This window comes from Solanum lycopersicum, chromosome 4 (assembly GCF_036512215.1).
Source record: "Solanum lycopersicum chromosome 4, SLM_r2.1".
Taxonomy (NCBI): Eukaryota; Viridiplantae; Streptophyta; class Magnoliopsida; order Solanales; family Solanaceae; genus Solanum; species Solanum lycopersicum.
The window spans coordinates 6,149,213-6,165,121 of NC_090803.1; the positions used below are offsets into that span (position 1 = coordinate 6,149,213).

The 15,909-nt window shown below is 31.9% G+C and overlaps 2 protein-coding genes across 3 annotated transcripts; both read left to right on the forward strand.

Annotated features, from left to right (window-relative positions):
- The first annotated feature begins 3,338 nt into the window (after positions 1-3,338).
- Positions 3,339-7,527, forward strand: LOC101252274 (E3 ubiquitin-protein ligase WAV3-like). Its single transcript, XM_004236591.5, has 3 exons — positions 3,339-3,766; positions 4,729-4,827; positions 5,972-7,527. The coding sequence occupies exons 1-3, from the start codon at positions 3,608-3,610 to the stop codon at positions 7,310-7,312; spliced, it is 1,599 nt and encodes a 532-aa protein (XP_004236639.1). The 5' UTR covers positions 3,339-3,607; the 3' UTR covers positions 7,313-7,527.
- Positions 7,528-9,847: 2,320 nt separating this feature from the next.
- Positions 9,848-15,853, forward strand: LOC101251768 (protein PHR1-LIKE 3). Of its 2 annotated transcripts, none has more exons than XM_004236589.4 (6): positions 9,848-10,406; positions 13,883-13,959; positions 14,146-14,200; positions 14,772-14,850; positions 14,965-15,034; positions 15,183-15,853. In XM_004236589.4, the coding sequence occupies exons 1-6, from the start codon at positions 10,208-10,210 to the stop codon at positions 15,660-15,662; spliced, it is 960 nt and encodes a 319-aa protein (XP_004236637.1). In that variant the 5' UTR covers positions 9,848-10,207; the 3' UTR covers positions 15,663-15,853. The 2 variants fall into 2 exon arrangements, with proteins under 2 accessions (XP_004236637.1, XP_004236638.1); XM_004236590.5 differs by having other exon boundaries at positions 14,146-14,158.
- Positions 15,854-15,909: the final 56 nt, after the last annotated feature.

Sequence of the window (15,909 nt, forward strand, 5' to 3'; positions counted from 1 at the left end):
CTTTTGCATGCACAACTTCCATTAGGATTTAAGAACAATGGGCATATTAACGGTCCTATTCTCTCTTAACATTTGTTTGCTAATCATAAAATACAATAGTTTTTATTTATTTCTTTAAATTTGTTTAGAAGTAAAATTTACAAAATCATGCATTTTTATTTTTTAATTTATAGTAAAATAGATGCAATCCATAATGATTATAATGGAGTGATAAATATCTTTTTAATTTTCTTTTTGATTAGAAAATTTGACTAGAATGATATTTTCTATGTTATTTCACTTTTTAAAATATTTTTACCCTTTTAACTAAAAAAATGATCAGTTTATTTTAAAATAAAAAATATTATAATTATTTTAATTTTTTGACTATTTAGCATTTTTCTTATTTTTCTATTTTATTTTTAAGTACAAGTCTCAAACTTGAATCTTTCCGATCTCAAATTATATAGCTGTCTTTGTTATCGAGTGTTTTATCCTAATATAAATTTATTATATGTGAATATTTTCTTCCAAGAAAGTCAATAGTCAATACACCAAACACCTTTTTCAAGAAATTTGTTTCAATTATTAACAAAGTAACATCTTTGAATGAAATAATGCCAAACTCCCAATAGTCCAAATTCCTTTATATATATATCACCTTTTCAATTAGTTGGAATAGGACAAATGAACTCTATTCATTTCTTTTTGTTTCTTTTATCTTTAACTTCTTTTTTCTTTTTCTTTTTTTTGGCTAAAGTGAAATATAACAAGACTGATTTTTTTGATGGTTTTTTTTGTATTATTTTATTTAATAAAATGGTACATTTTTTTAAAAAAAAATTTTAGTGAAAAAAGTGAGTTAAAGTTAAAGTGAAATCACCCTAGACATGCCAATAAAGTACTAAAAAATGTGTTATACCATGGGCCTCTTTGTTCCCCATCTTTGTCACATGCAAAATCTTTAATATTATTAGATGGACCCAAAAATAATTCAAATCATTTTTTTGTGTGTACTTATATACATGTTAAATTTACATCAAATTATATATATATATATATATATATATATACTTTGGGATCGTTTGATAATTAGAATATAATAAAACAAAGATATAGGTTGGAATATCTTCACCTTCAATATATAATAGTTTATTTTGTTATTTTGATTCAAAATTTATTTTCAGACTAACTAATATCGATAAATAAATGTGAAGTAATAAAATCTCATATTTTTTTTTTCAAAATTGTTATTCGTTATTTGGACAAACAATTTCTTCGATTAGGTAACATATTGAAACATGATAATAATTTCACAAGTCAATAATTTAAAATTCAAAACTTCAAATTCAAAATTGTGAACAATCTTTTTGGGTCTTTTCAATATAGTCCAGCTTTTTTTTTTAAAAAAATAAAATAAAATCAGCCAAAGCCCTTCCTTCTAGTCCTTTTCTTATTTTTATATTTATTTTGTACTTCATTTGGTCATTTCAATGTTTTATTGCTTTCCACGTATAAAAATGTTTTGTTTTTTTTAACCAAAAGAAAAAAATAGTTTTGTTTTTCTCAAATTTGTTTTGAGAATTTCTTTTATTGAGTTAAACATTTATCGGAATAGTCTTTTTATTTCTTAAAAATAGAGTTAAAAAGTTTGAGTGTATTTCACCTTCTACAAATCACATTTATGAGATTATATCCACTGATTAATATATTTTAAAAAATCGAGATAATCTTAAATTTTTATTTCCTCGATATAAAATTCTCTCCTAAAAATCGAAATCGAGGAAACAAAAATTTAAGAACCACGATTCGAAAACTCTGTCACCCCCTTCTCCTAAAAAAGTCGCTATTAGTCCTTAAGAAACATGAGTATTATTTATTAGATCGTTATGAACGGACCCATAAAATTTAAGGTCAAATAAATTTTATAAATCATATTTTTAAAAAAACATTTTTTAAAAAATTTATTACGATTTTGAAATGAATCGATTCGTTAAACTAAATTTAAAATGATCCAGTGATTATTGTAACAAGAATGAAGAAAGTGCTGAAATTTTTTAGGGGATTTGGACAAAAGGAAAAGTACAAAAAGAAAATAGTGGGGCAACACTAATAATGGACTAATTAGCACGAGTTTTGACGTACCTGATAACGTTATTATTTAGGTGATCATACTATTATGAATTAAATTATTAAATATTTTTTTTATAAAAATAAAAATTATTTAAAATAAACTTTTATAATTCAACTATTTTACAAATCACGCTAAAAATATGAACTATAACACAACCATAAAAAAAGAGAAAAAAGACACAGAGTCCAAAGAAAAATTAAACAGTGAGCAGACACTTTGACTGAAATATTGAGAGGGAGCGGAGCAACGACAAATAAGTTAAAATTTAATTTATAAATTTAATGTTTTATATTATTAAAAAGTTTTTATTTAGATCTTTTTAATTATTACTCAATTAATTTGAATTTACACGAAGAAATTTTTATTTTAATATAAAAACACTATTCTATTAAAAGCAATTTCATATGAGATGAATACTTAGCTTACTAAAAATACATTATTCTTCTAAAGCTTCCACTAAAATATCTCAGTATAAACATATTGACATAATACATAAAAATATGTTATATTTAATCTTATTTTATATTTATATAATCTAATTTTAAATATGCGTGTATAAATAGATATTTTAAAATTTATATAAAATTATATAAGTATATGAATTTTATGTGACATAATACAGATAGGATAACACATAAGATTTTTCAAATTCCCATGTAAGATATTAAGTGATATGCACATGTTTATTTATTTCATTTTATACAAATTTAACTGTTTACTTATGCATATCGAAAGTTAGATGACATATACACAAGCTAATACCAAATTGAAGAGCATCTTTATATATTACTGTATGACTTATGCCTAAAACGTTTCGTTCACTATCACTATTTTTATAGCTATTTCGATTGAATTGATAAGAAAAAAATCATTAAATATTTGTTTTCTATTATGTTTTATAACACCAAAAAATTATCGAGTTCAACCAAACTCACAAAGTAACACAAACATAGCAAAAAAGCAAATTTTATATTTTCTTCATCCAAAATTATTTGTTATGATTTCTATTTTTAGAGTCAAAATATAATAATTTTGACTAACATTTTAAGATATATTTTTTCATCATATCAATATGCAAAAAATTGTAATTTATAGTATTTTTTATTTGATTTTAAAATATCTAATTTATTTTGTTTAAAATATTAAAATAATATGATCTAATTTACTTTTATAAATTAGTTAAATTAATTTTTAATAAACATGACATGATAAATAATTCTTAACGGAGGGAGTACTAGTTGTTGTTGAGTGTCTGTGTGTGAGAGAGACAGTAAAGAGTAAAGAAGGGGACTGACTGACCCCCCATTATTGAAAACTGGCGATACCCAACTTTTCTTTAACCCTTTATTTTGTATATCTTTTCCCCCCTCTCTCCATCTGTAGTGGGTATAAGCTTTTTCAGTGAGATTGAATGAATTCCCATTTGGGTTTTGTATAATACGTTCAGTTTATTCACTTGTACAGTGAGTTTTACGAAAAGGGTCGTCGCCGGAAATGGGTATATTCGCCGGAGAGTCGTCGTCGTATTCAGGGAGGCTGAAGAGAGTAGCAAAAAAGATTCTTCTTCAGACTTGTGGGTCATTTCGTTGTGGATACCAAAACCCTCCTGATGATGAACCTCACAACAACAACAACAACAACAACAATCCCTCTGTAAGTTTACTGAAATTCGTTTAGTTTTTTCTTTTTACTTTTTTGTTTCCCATCTGGTGTCGGTATCTCTAATGAGTTTTAAGCTAAATTTGGATTGAGGGAAGTCCCACATTTTGGCATTGAGGGTAGAATTGTTTTTAAATTCGAACTTGAGATCTCTGATTAACGAATAAGTAATACAATCCCATCACAGTTTTCCATCTGGTGTCGGGTAAAGTTTTACATTGAGGGTAAAATGTTACTCAAGACTCAAACTCGAAATCTGTAGTTAAGGATAAAGTAGTATTTTTCCATCACAATTTCACATCAGTGTTTGGTAAAGCCCCACATTGAGGGTAAAATGTTAGTTAGGACTCGAACTTGAGATGTCTAGTTAAAGATAGAGTAGTACCATCTCTCACCTGGTGTTTATTACCTGTAATGAGGCTCAGCTAAATCCGGATTGTGTCAAGTCCCATACTGAGGGTAAAATGTTACTCTCTCCGTCCTATTTTAAGTGACACTTTTCGAATTTTGAGATTCAAACAAGTTTATATTTGACCGTAAATTGTTCATAGATATTTAAACATTTTGAATTATCAATTATTGTGACTTATAGTACTTTACAAATATATAGATTTCATTTCAACAAAATTGAAGATTCCGTGCGCATATTTTTGGTCAAACTTAAACTATTCGTGTCTCGATAAATGATAAATTTCACATAAATTGGGACTGAGGGAGTATATAAGATTCGGACTCGAGATGTTTAGTTAAAGATAAAGTAGTACCATCCCATTACAATTTGCCAATCGGTATTTGGTACTTGCATTAAGGCTCAGCTAAATCCGGATTGTTGAAAGGTTAAGTATGAAGTAGTACTTAGTACTTACAATCCCATCACAATTCTTGTTGGTGGAATTAGTTTAGTTTTGAGCTTTTTTCCCTAAAATTTCATGCATTTGATGATCTGTTATGTGCAGGAGTTTCCATATCCGGTGAATAATCTCGAGCTGTTGAATCATACTTCTGTAATTAAATCCTCACGATTAGATTCTACTACTAACACACCTTCTAACAAGGTACCTTCTTCTCTGCATCTTCAATTTTTTGTCATTGTTTTGCTGTGAATTACAAATTGTTCTTGCTTTTGGATTGTGGTTTCAGTAAAATTAGCTGGTTTAAGCTAGCCTTGCTGTCCTTTTGTGATAAAGAATTGGACTTTGGACCTAACTCAACAATGCATTATCATATCCCTGATTAAATTTCTATGAAGTAAAGATTGTAACATGAGGTGAGGATTAACCATCTCATCTTTAAAGAACCGATATGGGAGCTCAACATTTCGTTTCATATCCCAGATAAATTTGGAAGTAAAGATTGTAGTTGGCTAGCATTCTCTTAGATTTCTTGAAATTCTTGTTTCCTTGATTAGTTTTAGCCTTATAAATGAATAAATGCTTAGTGTTCTCAATGAATTCCCAACCTGAGAGAATCAAAAGTTGTGAATGCTTATGCTGCATTGTGATAGGTAAAAGTTTTCTGCCCGCGGAATTTTCAGATCCAATCTTTACACTCCCATTTACCTTTCCCAGGTCAAAATTTTGGCAAGCCTCTATTGTTTCTTATTAACATAGTGCAGATATTATTAAGCGTAGTAATAAGCCAAAAAAAAGAAGAGCTAAACTATAGAAAATAAGAGACTGAATAACTCAACTTTTCATTGATTACATCCGTCAAGAAGGAATCTGTCGCGTCTCTGGTACAGTTCAGTATGATATTTTACTTCTAGATGTTTAACTCAACTACTCCCTTCTTGACAACTGGGAAAGAAAATATTAAATATGAAAGCAAACCTGGGGGTGGGGTGGGGGTGGGGGGAGGGGCACTCTTAAGAGTGTCTTGTGCTATGTTTTTTCCTTGTTTGATGAATGAGTAGTTAGTCTGTGCCATCTGATTAAACATTCTAAAAAGGATTCTTCTTGCAGGACAAAACACATTTAAGTCTTTTTCTTTAAGAGATTATATCTGGAATTTCCTTTTTCTTTTTTTTGTGTGTTTAAGAGCTGGTCTGTTCTTTTTTGGCATCTGTATGTCCAATGTTGCTTATGTACAAAGAACCTACAAAGTCCTGCATGAGAATGTTATTATGTATATTAGTCCCTTTCCGTTGGTTTTCCATTTGCAATTTAGAAAACTCATGCTTCTCTTTCTATTGTCTGGCAGAACTTTTGTCCAATATGTCTGGATTCATTGAGCTATAGCTGCGACAGCAGCCCAGGACAGGCTATATTCACAGCACAGTGCTCTCATGCTTTTCACTTCGCTTGCATATCATCCAACATCCGCCATGGCAATGTTACTTGCCCTGTTTGCCGTGCACATTGGACCCAGCTACCTCGGACATTGAAGATGCATTATTCTCCTCACAGCAATCGCGCTGATCCCATTCTCCAGATTCTTGATGAATCAATTGCTACTTCTCGGGTACATAGACGTTCCTTTTTACGTTCTGCTCGCTATGATGATGATGATCCAGTCGAGCCTGACCGTACATCAAATATTCACCGTTTGCATCTATCTTTATCACCTGTTCCTCACAGTACTTCTGTGTTTGATCCGTGCTCAAATCCAAAGTCTAGCTTTAGTTCATGCCATTATCCTCAGCATTGTTTAGAATCTTCACAATCAGCAGCACAGCATTTTGTAGAAACTGGGCAGTCTCCTCTGGTTTGCAGCTCCTCTAGTAGTGCTTATCTTTGCTTAAAATTGGCACATCAGCCAGCCACTGACTTAGTCTTAGTGGCAAGCCCCAACGGACCTCACCTGAGGCTTATGAAACAAGCCATGGCATTTGTGGTATTTTCATTGCGGCCTATAGACCGTTTGGCTATTGTTACCTACTCTTCTGCCGCAGCACGCATCTTCCCTCTCAAGTGTATGACCTCTTACGGGAAGCGCACAGCACTTCAAGTTATTGACAGACTGTTTTATATGGGCCAAGCTGATCCAGTAGAAGGACTCAAGAAAGGAGTAAAGATACTAAGAGAACGCAGCCACCAAAATACTCATTCTTTTATTCTACATCTTTCTGACAATCCAACAAGATCTTTCCATGGGTTTCACTTGGAACTTCCCATTACAATCCATAAGTTTCATGTGGGATTTGGATTTGGTACTTCAAATGGATTCGTCATGCACGAGTTTGAGAGATTTCTTGCTAAAATACTATGTGGTGCAGTTAGAGATATTGCATTGATGATTGGAGAGGACACAAGGATCGTGAGGCTTGGAGAATTGCGAGGGGGTGAGGAGAGGAGAATTCCATTGCTTTTGGAAGATATGGACAAAGTTCGCGTGGTATATACCTACATTGATTGCATGATGGATGATTCTGTTAAAACAGGTGAAGTTGTAGTCGGAGTTGGTGACAGGAAAGAACTGACGGATACTATTGACATTGTTGAGAACACTGGTGGAAGAAGTAGTAGCGTTGAGGGCTGGGAATACCATGATCCATTCATGGCTAGACGATGGGCTAAGCGTTTACATGGCTATCGGATATGATGCTCATGTCCTTGATCCCATGATGCTGGCTGATCTATTAATTGAACAAACATTTTTTAGATTCTGCATTATAGGTGTGTGATCTTGTGAAATACATGAAGATAGTTTCTTGTATATCTGTGTTCCCAATTTTTGTATTAAAGAATCTAATATGATTGATTGAACTGTTATGAAGTGCTTATAATATTTTACAACATTGTAGGATTCATCATAAATAGACTAATTCTTTATTGTTAGTTTATCGCAACCTTTCACCTTTATTTCGCTTGAGACTAACAATATGAATAATATTACTCACCATTTAAGCATTTACATAGTGATCTAGTGGTCAGTGAAAAATGAAGTTTAATGTTACCTTAGAAGAAATACATTGTCTCAAGTAACCTAATGGTCAATAACATGCATGGACTATGGAGAAACACGAGTTTTCAAGTTCAACAACAAAAACAAAAACATATTATGTGATTTTTCGAGTCTTAATAGATAGAATTAGTTACAAGATACTTATATGGGTGGAATGACTTAGGTGTACCATGTTCAAGTTAATAACAAAATTTCGTCTACTCAAATGTTGATAGATAAGGTTACTTAATATATATTTGATTAAAACACTACTACGTAAACTATCTGTGCTTCGCACGGAAATGAACTATGTTATTAAGTTCACATTGATCATTCGGGAATATTCGGATTTTCAATGTATACACTACATTGTCAAAATCATTTTATCTTAAGTCAATCCAAAATCTTAAAAGTGCTATATATTTTTTTTATTTGTGATTGTTTTATACAAAAATTGTGAGTCATAGAGTTATTTTAATTGTAAGAAGTCTAAGAAATCTCCATGGAAATAGTTGGTCAAAAGTAATGAAATTTTCTAGATTCCAGAACTTATAATGAACAACATCAGACGTTAAAGAAGAGACTAAAAAGCCTCGAACAACAACACTCCCAAGTAAAGTGGAACATCACGTCCATACAAGAACATAATTAAATAATTCAAATGGAGGAATTCGAGTTCCTTTCTTATGACCCTAAAATTGTTAGTATCATAATTTCATATCACCAACCAACTTGTTTGGAATTGAACCATAGTTATTGTTATGGTTATAATGTAATTATTAACAAAGCAGTAAACAACATCATTCATAACTGGATATTCTAAACCAAAATTTTTATACATAACATATTTAAATCTCAAAGCATATTTGAGTGTTTGAACTCACAAATATCCACAAATAAATATTTTTGTGTTAGTGTATTTTGGACATTCATTTGTTTCAAGAAAATTTGATCTCTTATTATGCCTTAAAAGAAGAAACGAAGAAATATGACAAATTAGTTAACTTGCGATAAAAAAAGTGAACTAATTGTCTCTATACTAATATTCTAGGAAGGATGAAATGACATATAAAATGTTTGTACCTAAGAAAGGACAATCAAAATAATATACTAACTGTGACAAAGAAGAGAGCAATCTGTTTGGTTCTTTTAACAAACTTCAACATTGATTGTGTATTAGTTATCACATATTTCTTGTTCCGTGCTATCAAATATGGCGCAACCCCACAAGAAATTTTCCCAAAAAAGTATTGTAATAAAACTATAGAGAGAGACAAAATGGAAGATAAATTTTCAATTATCTTCACTGGAATTTTTAACTGAGTTAAAAAAACCACCAAAATAGAAATTTTTTTTTGCAATAGATACATGAATTACTATGACTTACAGTAAAAGATTAAGCTTCATTAGATATGAGGAAGAAAACTTTGAGGAATGAAACACACTCCATAAGAAGCTTAATTAATGTATTTATATTCAACTCTCGCAGAGCGGAAAAAACCTACAAATAATAGTGGCAGAAAAAAAAATACTTTTGTTATTCAAGAACCAAATATAATGAATTGAACCATTTCAGCAGTTTTGTGAGTTGTTGATTGAGAGGTGCAAGAGTAGTAATGCAACATTGCAATTAAAATCATTTTTCTATGTTTATAAGAAGAAATATGTAGGAAGGGAAGAAAGAGAAGATCAAATTTTAATCAACCTAGCTGAAATTTTTAACAGAGTTAAAAAAGATCACCAAAATAGTAAAAAGAAATTGTCATAATTACATTAATAACTATGATTTACAGTAAATATTAATCTCCATGAAATAGGACGAAGAAACCTGTAAGGAATGAAACAAGCTTCATAAGAAGCATAATTAATGTATTTAAATTCTTATCCTATAACGAAAACCCCCCTACAAATAACAGTGGCAAAGAATCCCTCTACTTATATTAAACAAAGTGTAGGTCACAACTCTTTGGAAAAGTTACAACCCATTAGAAAGGTCACAACCTTACATAAAAGTCACAATTTTTCATAAAAGTCGCAACTCTTCGTAAAAATCGTAACTCTTTCTAAAGATCAAAACTTTTCATAAAAGGAAAAAGTTAATTTTGATAATAAATAAATTTAAAAGAGAATCCTTATTTGTGGCGACGCCACGCAGACGGGCCTAGAGTTCTCTTATAATATATATATATATATATAACTAAGGAATTCTCATATATCTTATATTCGATGATCAAAGTTATTCGATAACTCATTAATAACGAAGATGCAAATATTTTATCAATTAATCGAAATACGTGAAGGGGCTTTGGTGTAAAAATAAATAAATAAATCAATTCTTGGTTACACAATTTAAAGATGAAGAACCGCCGGGTAATAAACTCCATATCGCATCACTGTGTACCGAATCATTTCAATCTTGACTTTGGGGTTGGCGAAAACCCCAAAATTTTGCTACTTACCCTTTGAATCTGCATTCAATTCTATGAAAATTGCTTAATTGATACAGTAAAACTTGTTGAAAATTCGACTACAGAAGCAAAAGGTGTTGATTCAATGTTTCCCAGATTGATTCAATCGCAAGAAGATGAATTTATTCATGGGTGTGATGTTAATGTCGGGATTCATCATCATAATAGGGTTAATGGAGACCCTTGTCTTGTGTTAACTTCAGATCCCAAACCTCGTCTTCGATGGACTGCTGATCTTCATGAACGATTCATTGATGCTGTTACTCAACTTGGCGGACCCAGTAGTTAGTATTTTCTGTTTTCTTATTTGCCCTTCTTATCAAGTTTCTTTTTTTTTGTTGTTGTTAAACTTTTCAAGAATGTTGAGGATTTTTATGATGTTGATGTATTGTGCAAATGTTTAGCATTTAGATGCTTGTTTTGTTTCTTGTTTGGCTGAGAAAATGAGGTAGTGCACTATTGGTTTGCCAACTATTGTGTAGATTTTGGAAGGTTAGCATTTGCATCTATGGAGGCTTGAGACGTTTTGAGCTCACACCTTTTTTGCTCTCCCTTGGTACTTCGAACACATAAACTTAAAGTTGGTGATGAAAAGAATGCTTATTGTCTGAGTGACCCCGAGGCTTGAGACTTGAAACTTATTCTTACAGCTGAGATGAGGAGTGAAACATTTTGAGCTCCCACCTTTTTTTTTTCCATTGGTGACTCAAACCCACAAACTTAAGGTTGGAGATGCAGAAAATGTTTAACGTCTGAGCAACCCCGAGGCTTTTGAGACCTGAAAGTTATTCTAACAGCTAAGATGAGGCTTTAGACTTTTTGAGCTACCACCTTTTTTGCTCTCTTAGTGTCTCAAACCCACAAACCTAAGGTTGAAGGTGGAGAGAGCGTTTACTGTTTGAGCAACCTCGAGACTTTTGAGACTTGGAAGTTATTAAATATTAAGCTAAGATGAGTTTTGACTGGAATGAAGCGTTTAGCAAGACTCGGAAAAAAGTTAAGTAAAACTCCAATCTCAATTACCATAGTTAAATTGCAAAAGCATTCCAGTCAGGAGGCTGCTTTGAAGTGAAAAAAGAAGAACAATATTGGGGGTGTGTAAAGGGAAAACTACTGGGCTTGCAAAGAATCTCTCTTCTTTTTCATTTCCCCTTTTTTCTGTTTACCCCTTCTTTTGGTTTTTTAACTTTTTAGAATGTTGAGGATCTAGAAGTTATGTATTGTGTTACATTTAGCATTAGTACTTGTTCTTTTGTTTTTTGTATTGGCTGAGAAAATGAGATAGTTTACTATTGGTTCGCCAACTGTTGTGTAGATTTCGAATGGCTAGCATTTTCATATATGGAGGGTAAAGATGAGTCAGATATAACTTACGGCTAAGATGAATTTTAACCAGAACAAAACCTTTTAGGTCCAATCTATTCATTAGATCTATCCACTTCCATTCTCCTCAAATTTCACACTTAGCCCCATTACCATAGTTAAACTACTACGGGTTTGAATCCTGCAGAAGGTTAGAGGGATGGGCCCATTATCCAATGAGTTTCGAGCTGTGCGCCAAGGGCACTTGGGATTTCTTGGTTATTAGAAAATACCATAGTTAAATTGCTGAAACATTTCCATTTAGCCTACCAAAACCTTACCTAATGGACTAATGGGTGGTATGTGCAAGTTGGAAATTAAGAGGCTTCACTAAAAATAATTTACAAATTGAAATCAGTCTAGTGTCATACCCAAGAGCCTTTATCCTGGAGAAAAAGAAGAACTACGCTAGGGTGTGAAAAAGAAAACTATTGAACTTGCAAAAAATCGTTAAAAATGTTGTGAGAATTAAAAAGATGGAGACATTAGCAACTCAAGATATATTCAGTTTAATAGTCCTTATGTGGGTGAGATTGGAAATTGGGAATGAAACCATCTAAACCCATAACCCAAAAAGTTAATTTTTTAGGGAAGATTCATGATTAGTGTTAACTGATAAGCTTGGGAAAGTCTGGAAAAATGGGTTCGTATCGTGGAAGAGAAGGTAATGGCTTAAGTTGGAGAAGAGTTGAAAAAAGCTGAATTTGGTGCTAGTTTGTTACCATTGGTACCAACTGAACTGTTGCTGGTTTACTGCAATTCTTTTAAGTCTCTGCCTTTGCCCTTTTTTTCCCTGCCTTGAGCAAGCAACTATATTATGCTGGCAGCAGAACATAATTTTCCAGTACCAGTATGCCATCAAGACAAGATAGGCAGGTGCTGTCTGACATGTGTATATCAGGTAAAAGGAAGATATTATCAGGGAAAGAACTTAGTATATGTAGAGACCTTCCTATTCATTCAAATTGGTGTGATAGCATGACTACTTTCCCTTGTTAGTTGTGTTTGGCTAAAACATAACCCTTGATCTCACTCTGGATGACAAGTGCTTAGTTTTATTAATCATATATTATTATAAGAGGGAACCAAAAAAGTTAAAAGTTGAATTACGATTTTACCCTTATTATAAATTAAAATATTTAACTATTTAATTTAAATATTAAATTTTATTATTTTAATCAAAATGTTAATGACTTTTCCACTTCTTTAGAATAATTTTTAATTAAAATATCTAATTTAATTTATTTTCTTGAAATTATTTAAAATATTATTTTTTCGTTTAATATTTATTTCGGGATTCAATGAATTTTGATTATCAAAGTTGAATTACTTTTTTGCCTTTTAATTAATAAAAATTTTAATAAATAAAAATAACTAATCTAATTAGTAGTAGTATTTAAATTGTTACGCAAGCTAATTAAATAGGAGTAATATTTTAATTATCACTCAAATTACAACAACCTATATTCAATGTTTTGGAATTGCTAGCTTTTCATCTTCCTAAAATTATCCTATATTCAATATTTTGATTTTGTTTCAACTTCCTGAAATTATGAAACATTAATGTGAAGTTCATGAATCTCTCAAGCCCTTAGTATACTTTGTCTTTTACTATATAATTATATATGCATTTATTCCATTAATTTAAATTTGTTATTTCTTTTAAATTTCATCCGTTAGAAAACTTTTCATGTACTCTATTAAGTTTTATCACATAACATTTTAAAAAAATATATAGGATGTTGTTCCAATTGATTTGCACAGTAATTTTGATAAGTGTAGAAAAAAATGTTATATATGACATTATATACTTGAGGTTTAATAAAAAATTTGAAGTTATTAGTTTAATGTGGTGTTGCAATGCATGAAAAATATTAGTTTTAATAGTTTGTCATGTTACATTCGATATATATATATACTATTTTACTAATTATTTATGTTAAATTCAAAAAAGAAATGACTCGGAAGTTTAAATCCGACAAAAAATAATCTTCCTTTCAAATTCATATAACTCATATTATTTTCTTAAAAAAATTACTTAACGTGAAATATACGTGCGTTGCACGTATTAGAGAACTAGTTAGCCTAAATTAGTGCCACCATTACCTCTTTAAAAAAGGTCCCCTATAATTAATTCTTGTTAGCCACATCATATAGGGATCATCAAATCAATAGCAATGTTTACTTGAATACAAGGTTCCTCTCTTTTTTTGTTGAAGTAAATGCAAGATATCTTGCTGGATTATTTGTATTACGTGTCGGTGTTTGGGGGGGGGGGGGATTTGTATTACTTGTCGGTGTTAATATAATGGTTGCATAGTTGATATCTGCATTAAAGTCTTTAGTTTGGCTGGAACACCTGCTTTTCTCATGGATATGCTTTCAATATCACTTGCAGAAGCTACTCCAAAGGCAATAATGCGGACAATGGGAGTCAAGGGACTGACTCTCTTCCACCTAAAGAGCCACCTTCAGGTCTGTCAGAATACATTAGATTTTTTTCTTATTTGTCTCACAAGCCCACCGCACATCCTTCACTTAAGTCCCAGATGTAAAGAGGAGGAGGTGGGCGGTGGAGCAAAACATGTATGTTTTCTAATGAGCTTAAAATCAAATGTTTTTTGATCAATTTTTAACTATGATGTTGTTTGTTCACTGCAGAAATACCGACTAGGTAAGCAATCTCAGAAAGATCTTGATGAAGCTTCAAAAGATGGTAGGTATAGTTGACCCATGTTTTCCTATAACTGGAAACGTGGTTGCTCCTGTAGTTTCACAAGTCTCTTGGCAGTTGGCATATAACCTTCACCATTTCAAAAAGAAAAAGAAAAATAAGTCTCTTAGCATATATTGTTAATTAAGCTTCAAAACTGGCGTAGTGGCTGTCTGGCTGAGATATATATCTTTCGATGCCTCAGGGTTGATGCAAACAGCTTGCTCTTCTGTTATTTATGGTTATACCTTTAGTCTTTCTTCTTCTTCTTTTCTTTTTTTTTTACTTGAAAGGAATAATTAAGGAACATTGTGTACTGATTTGGAATGTAGACTCCAGCAACTCTGTTTACCCCCTCATTTCTTCTTTAAAATAAGCCCAAAAGATGAAAAATGGAAAAATGCAGGAAGAATATCATAAACTTGGGCAGTGATGTGTGAAGCTTACAGAATAACCAAGAAGACACTGATTTTGTTTATGTGTGAGATCAGATCAGTGCAGGAAAGGCTATAGGAAGACATCTTTTTTGAATTTTTCTTTTTTATTGAAACTGGGTTCTTGTTCTGCATTGAAGGACTTACAGCTACGTATTCATTAGAAAGCCCTTGTTCTGGTGGTACTCCTCAGCAGTTGCCTGCATCAGACTTGAATGAGTAAGGGTTCATCCTATAACTAAGACGGCTACTATTTATTTTTACTTTACCCCAATAATTATATAATTTGCTTGAAATGCGTCTTTTAGTTTAAAGATTGTAAAATGTCTTCAGAGGTTTTGAAGTCAAGGAGGCATTGAGAGCTCAAATGGAAGTGCAAAGTAAATTGCACCTCCAAGTTGAAGTAAGCTTTCTGCACTACATCGGATGAGTAAATTGCATTTGAATGTTTCTCAAAATTAATACATGGAGTTGATCCTTTCAAACAAAGATGTCCAGATGAACATGTTCTAAATCATGGCTGATAATTCATTATATTATTTGTTATACAGGCTGAGAAGCACTTGCAAATTCGGCAGGATGCTGAACAAAGATATATTACCATGCTGGAGAAGGCCTGTAAAATGCTCGCTGATCAATTCATCGGTGATGTAGTTACTGAAAATCACCAAGAGACTTACCAAGGACTAAATACGAAGACACAACTTAGCCCTTTATGTAATCCACATGGATTGTGCCCCTCGGAGTCTGCTGACTTTGTTGGAGTCCATGGTCCAGAAGACGTTTCCCCCAGAATCCATCCACAACGCACGGATTGTTCCACTGAAAGCTGCTTAACTTCGCATGAGAGCCCCGCTGGACTTCCTGTAGAAGGATCTTCACCTGGAGGGAAAAAGCGAGGGCTTAGTGGTGATTCAACACAAGCATCATATGTTTGGGGTGAAGCAGATATGAGATCATCCGGTGTTCACGTGCTACCAGTTAATTGCTTTGGTATTTCTGGCTCTAATGTTCAAAATGTCTCTAATTAAGAGATTAAGCCAAGTCCGTCCATAGTCATTGCTTTGCACATTGCAGTTTCTGGGAAGTCCAATGAGCCCAACTTAAAACTGTGTAAATGCAAGCTGATGTTATTCTAACTCTTAACTGCATCTCTGTGAAATCATCTTAGTTCCTTGAAAAAGAAAAAAAGAGAAGAAAATTGAGATTCCATTTGCTTTTATATCTTTCTCAATTTACTCTGCTGTCCTAACTTTCATTTATAAGTTTGACTGCTTT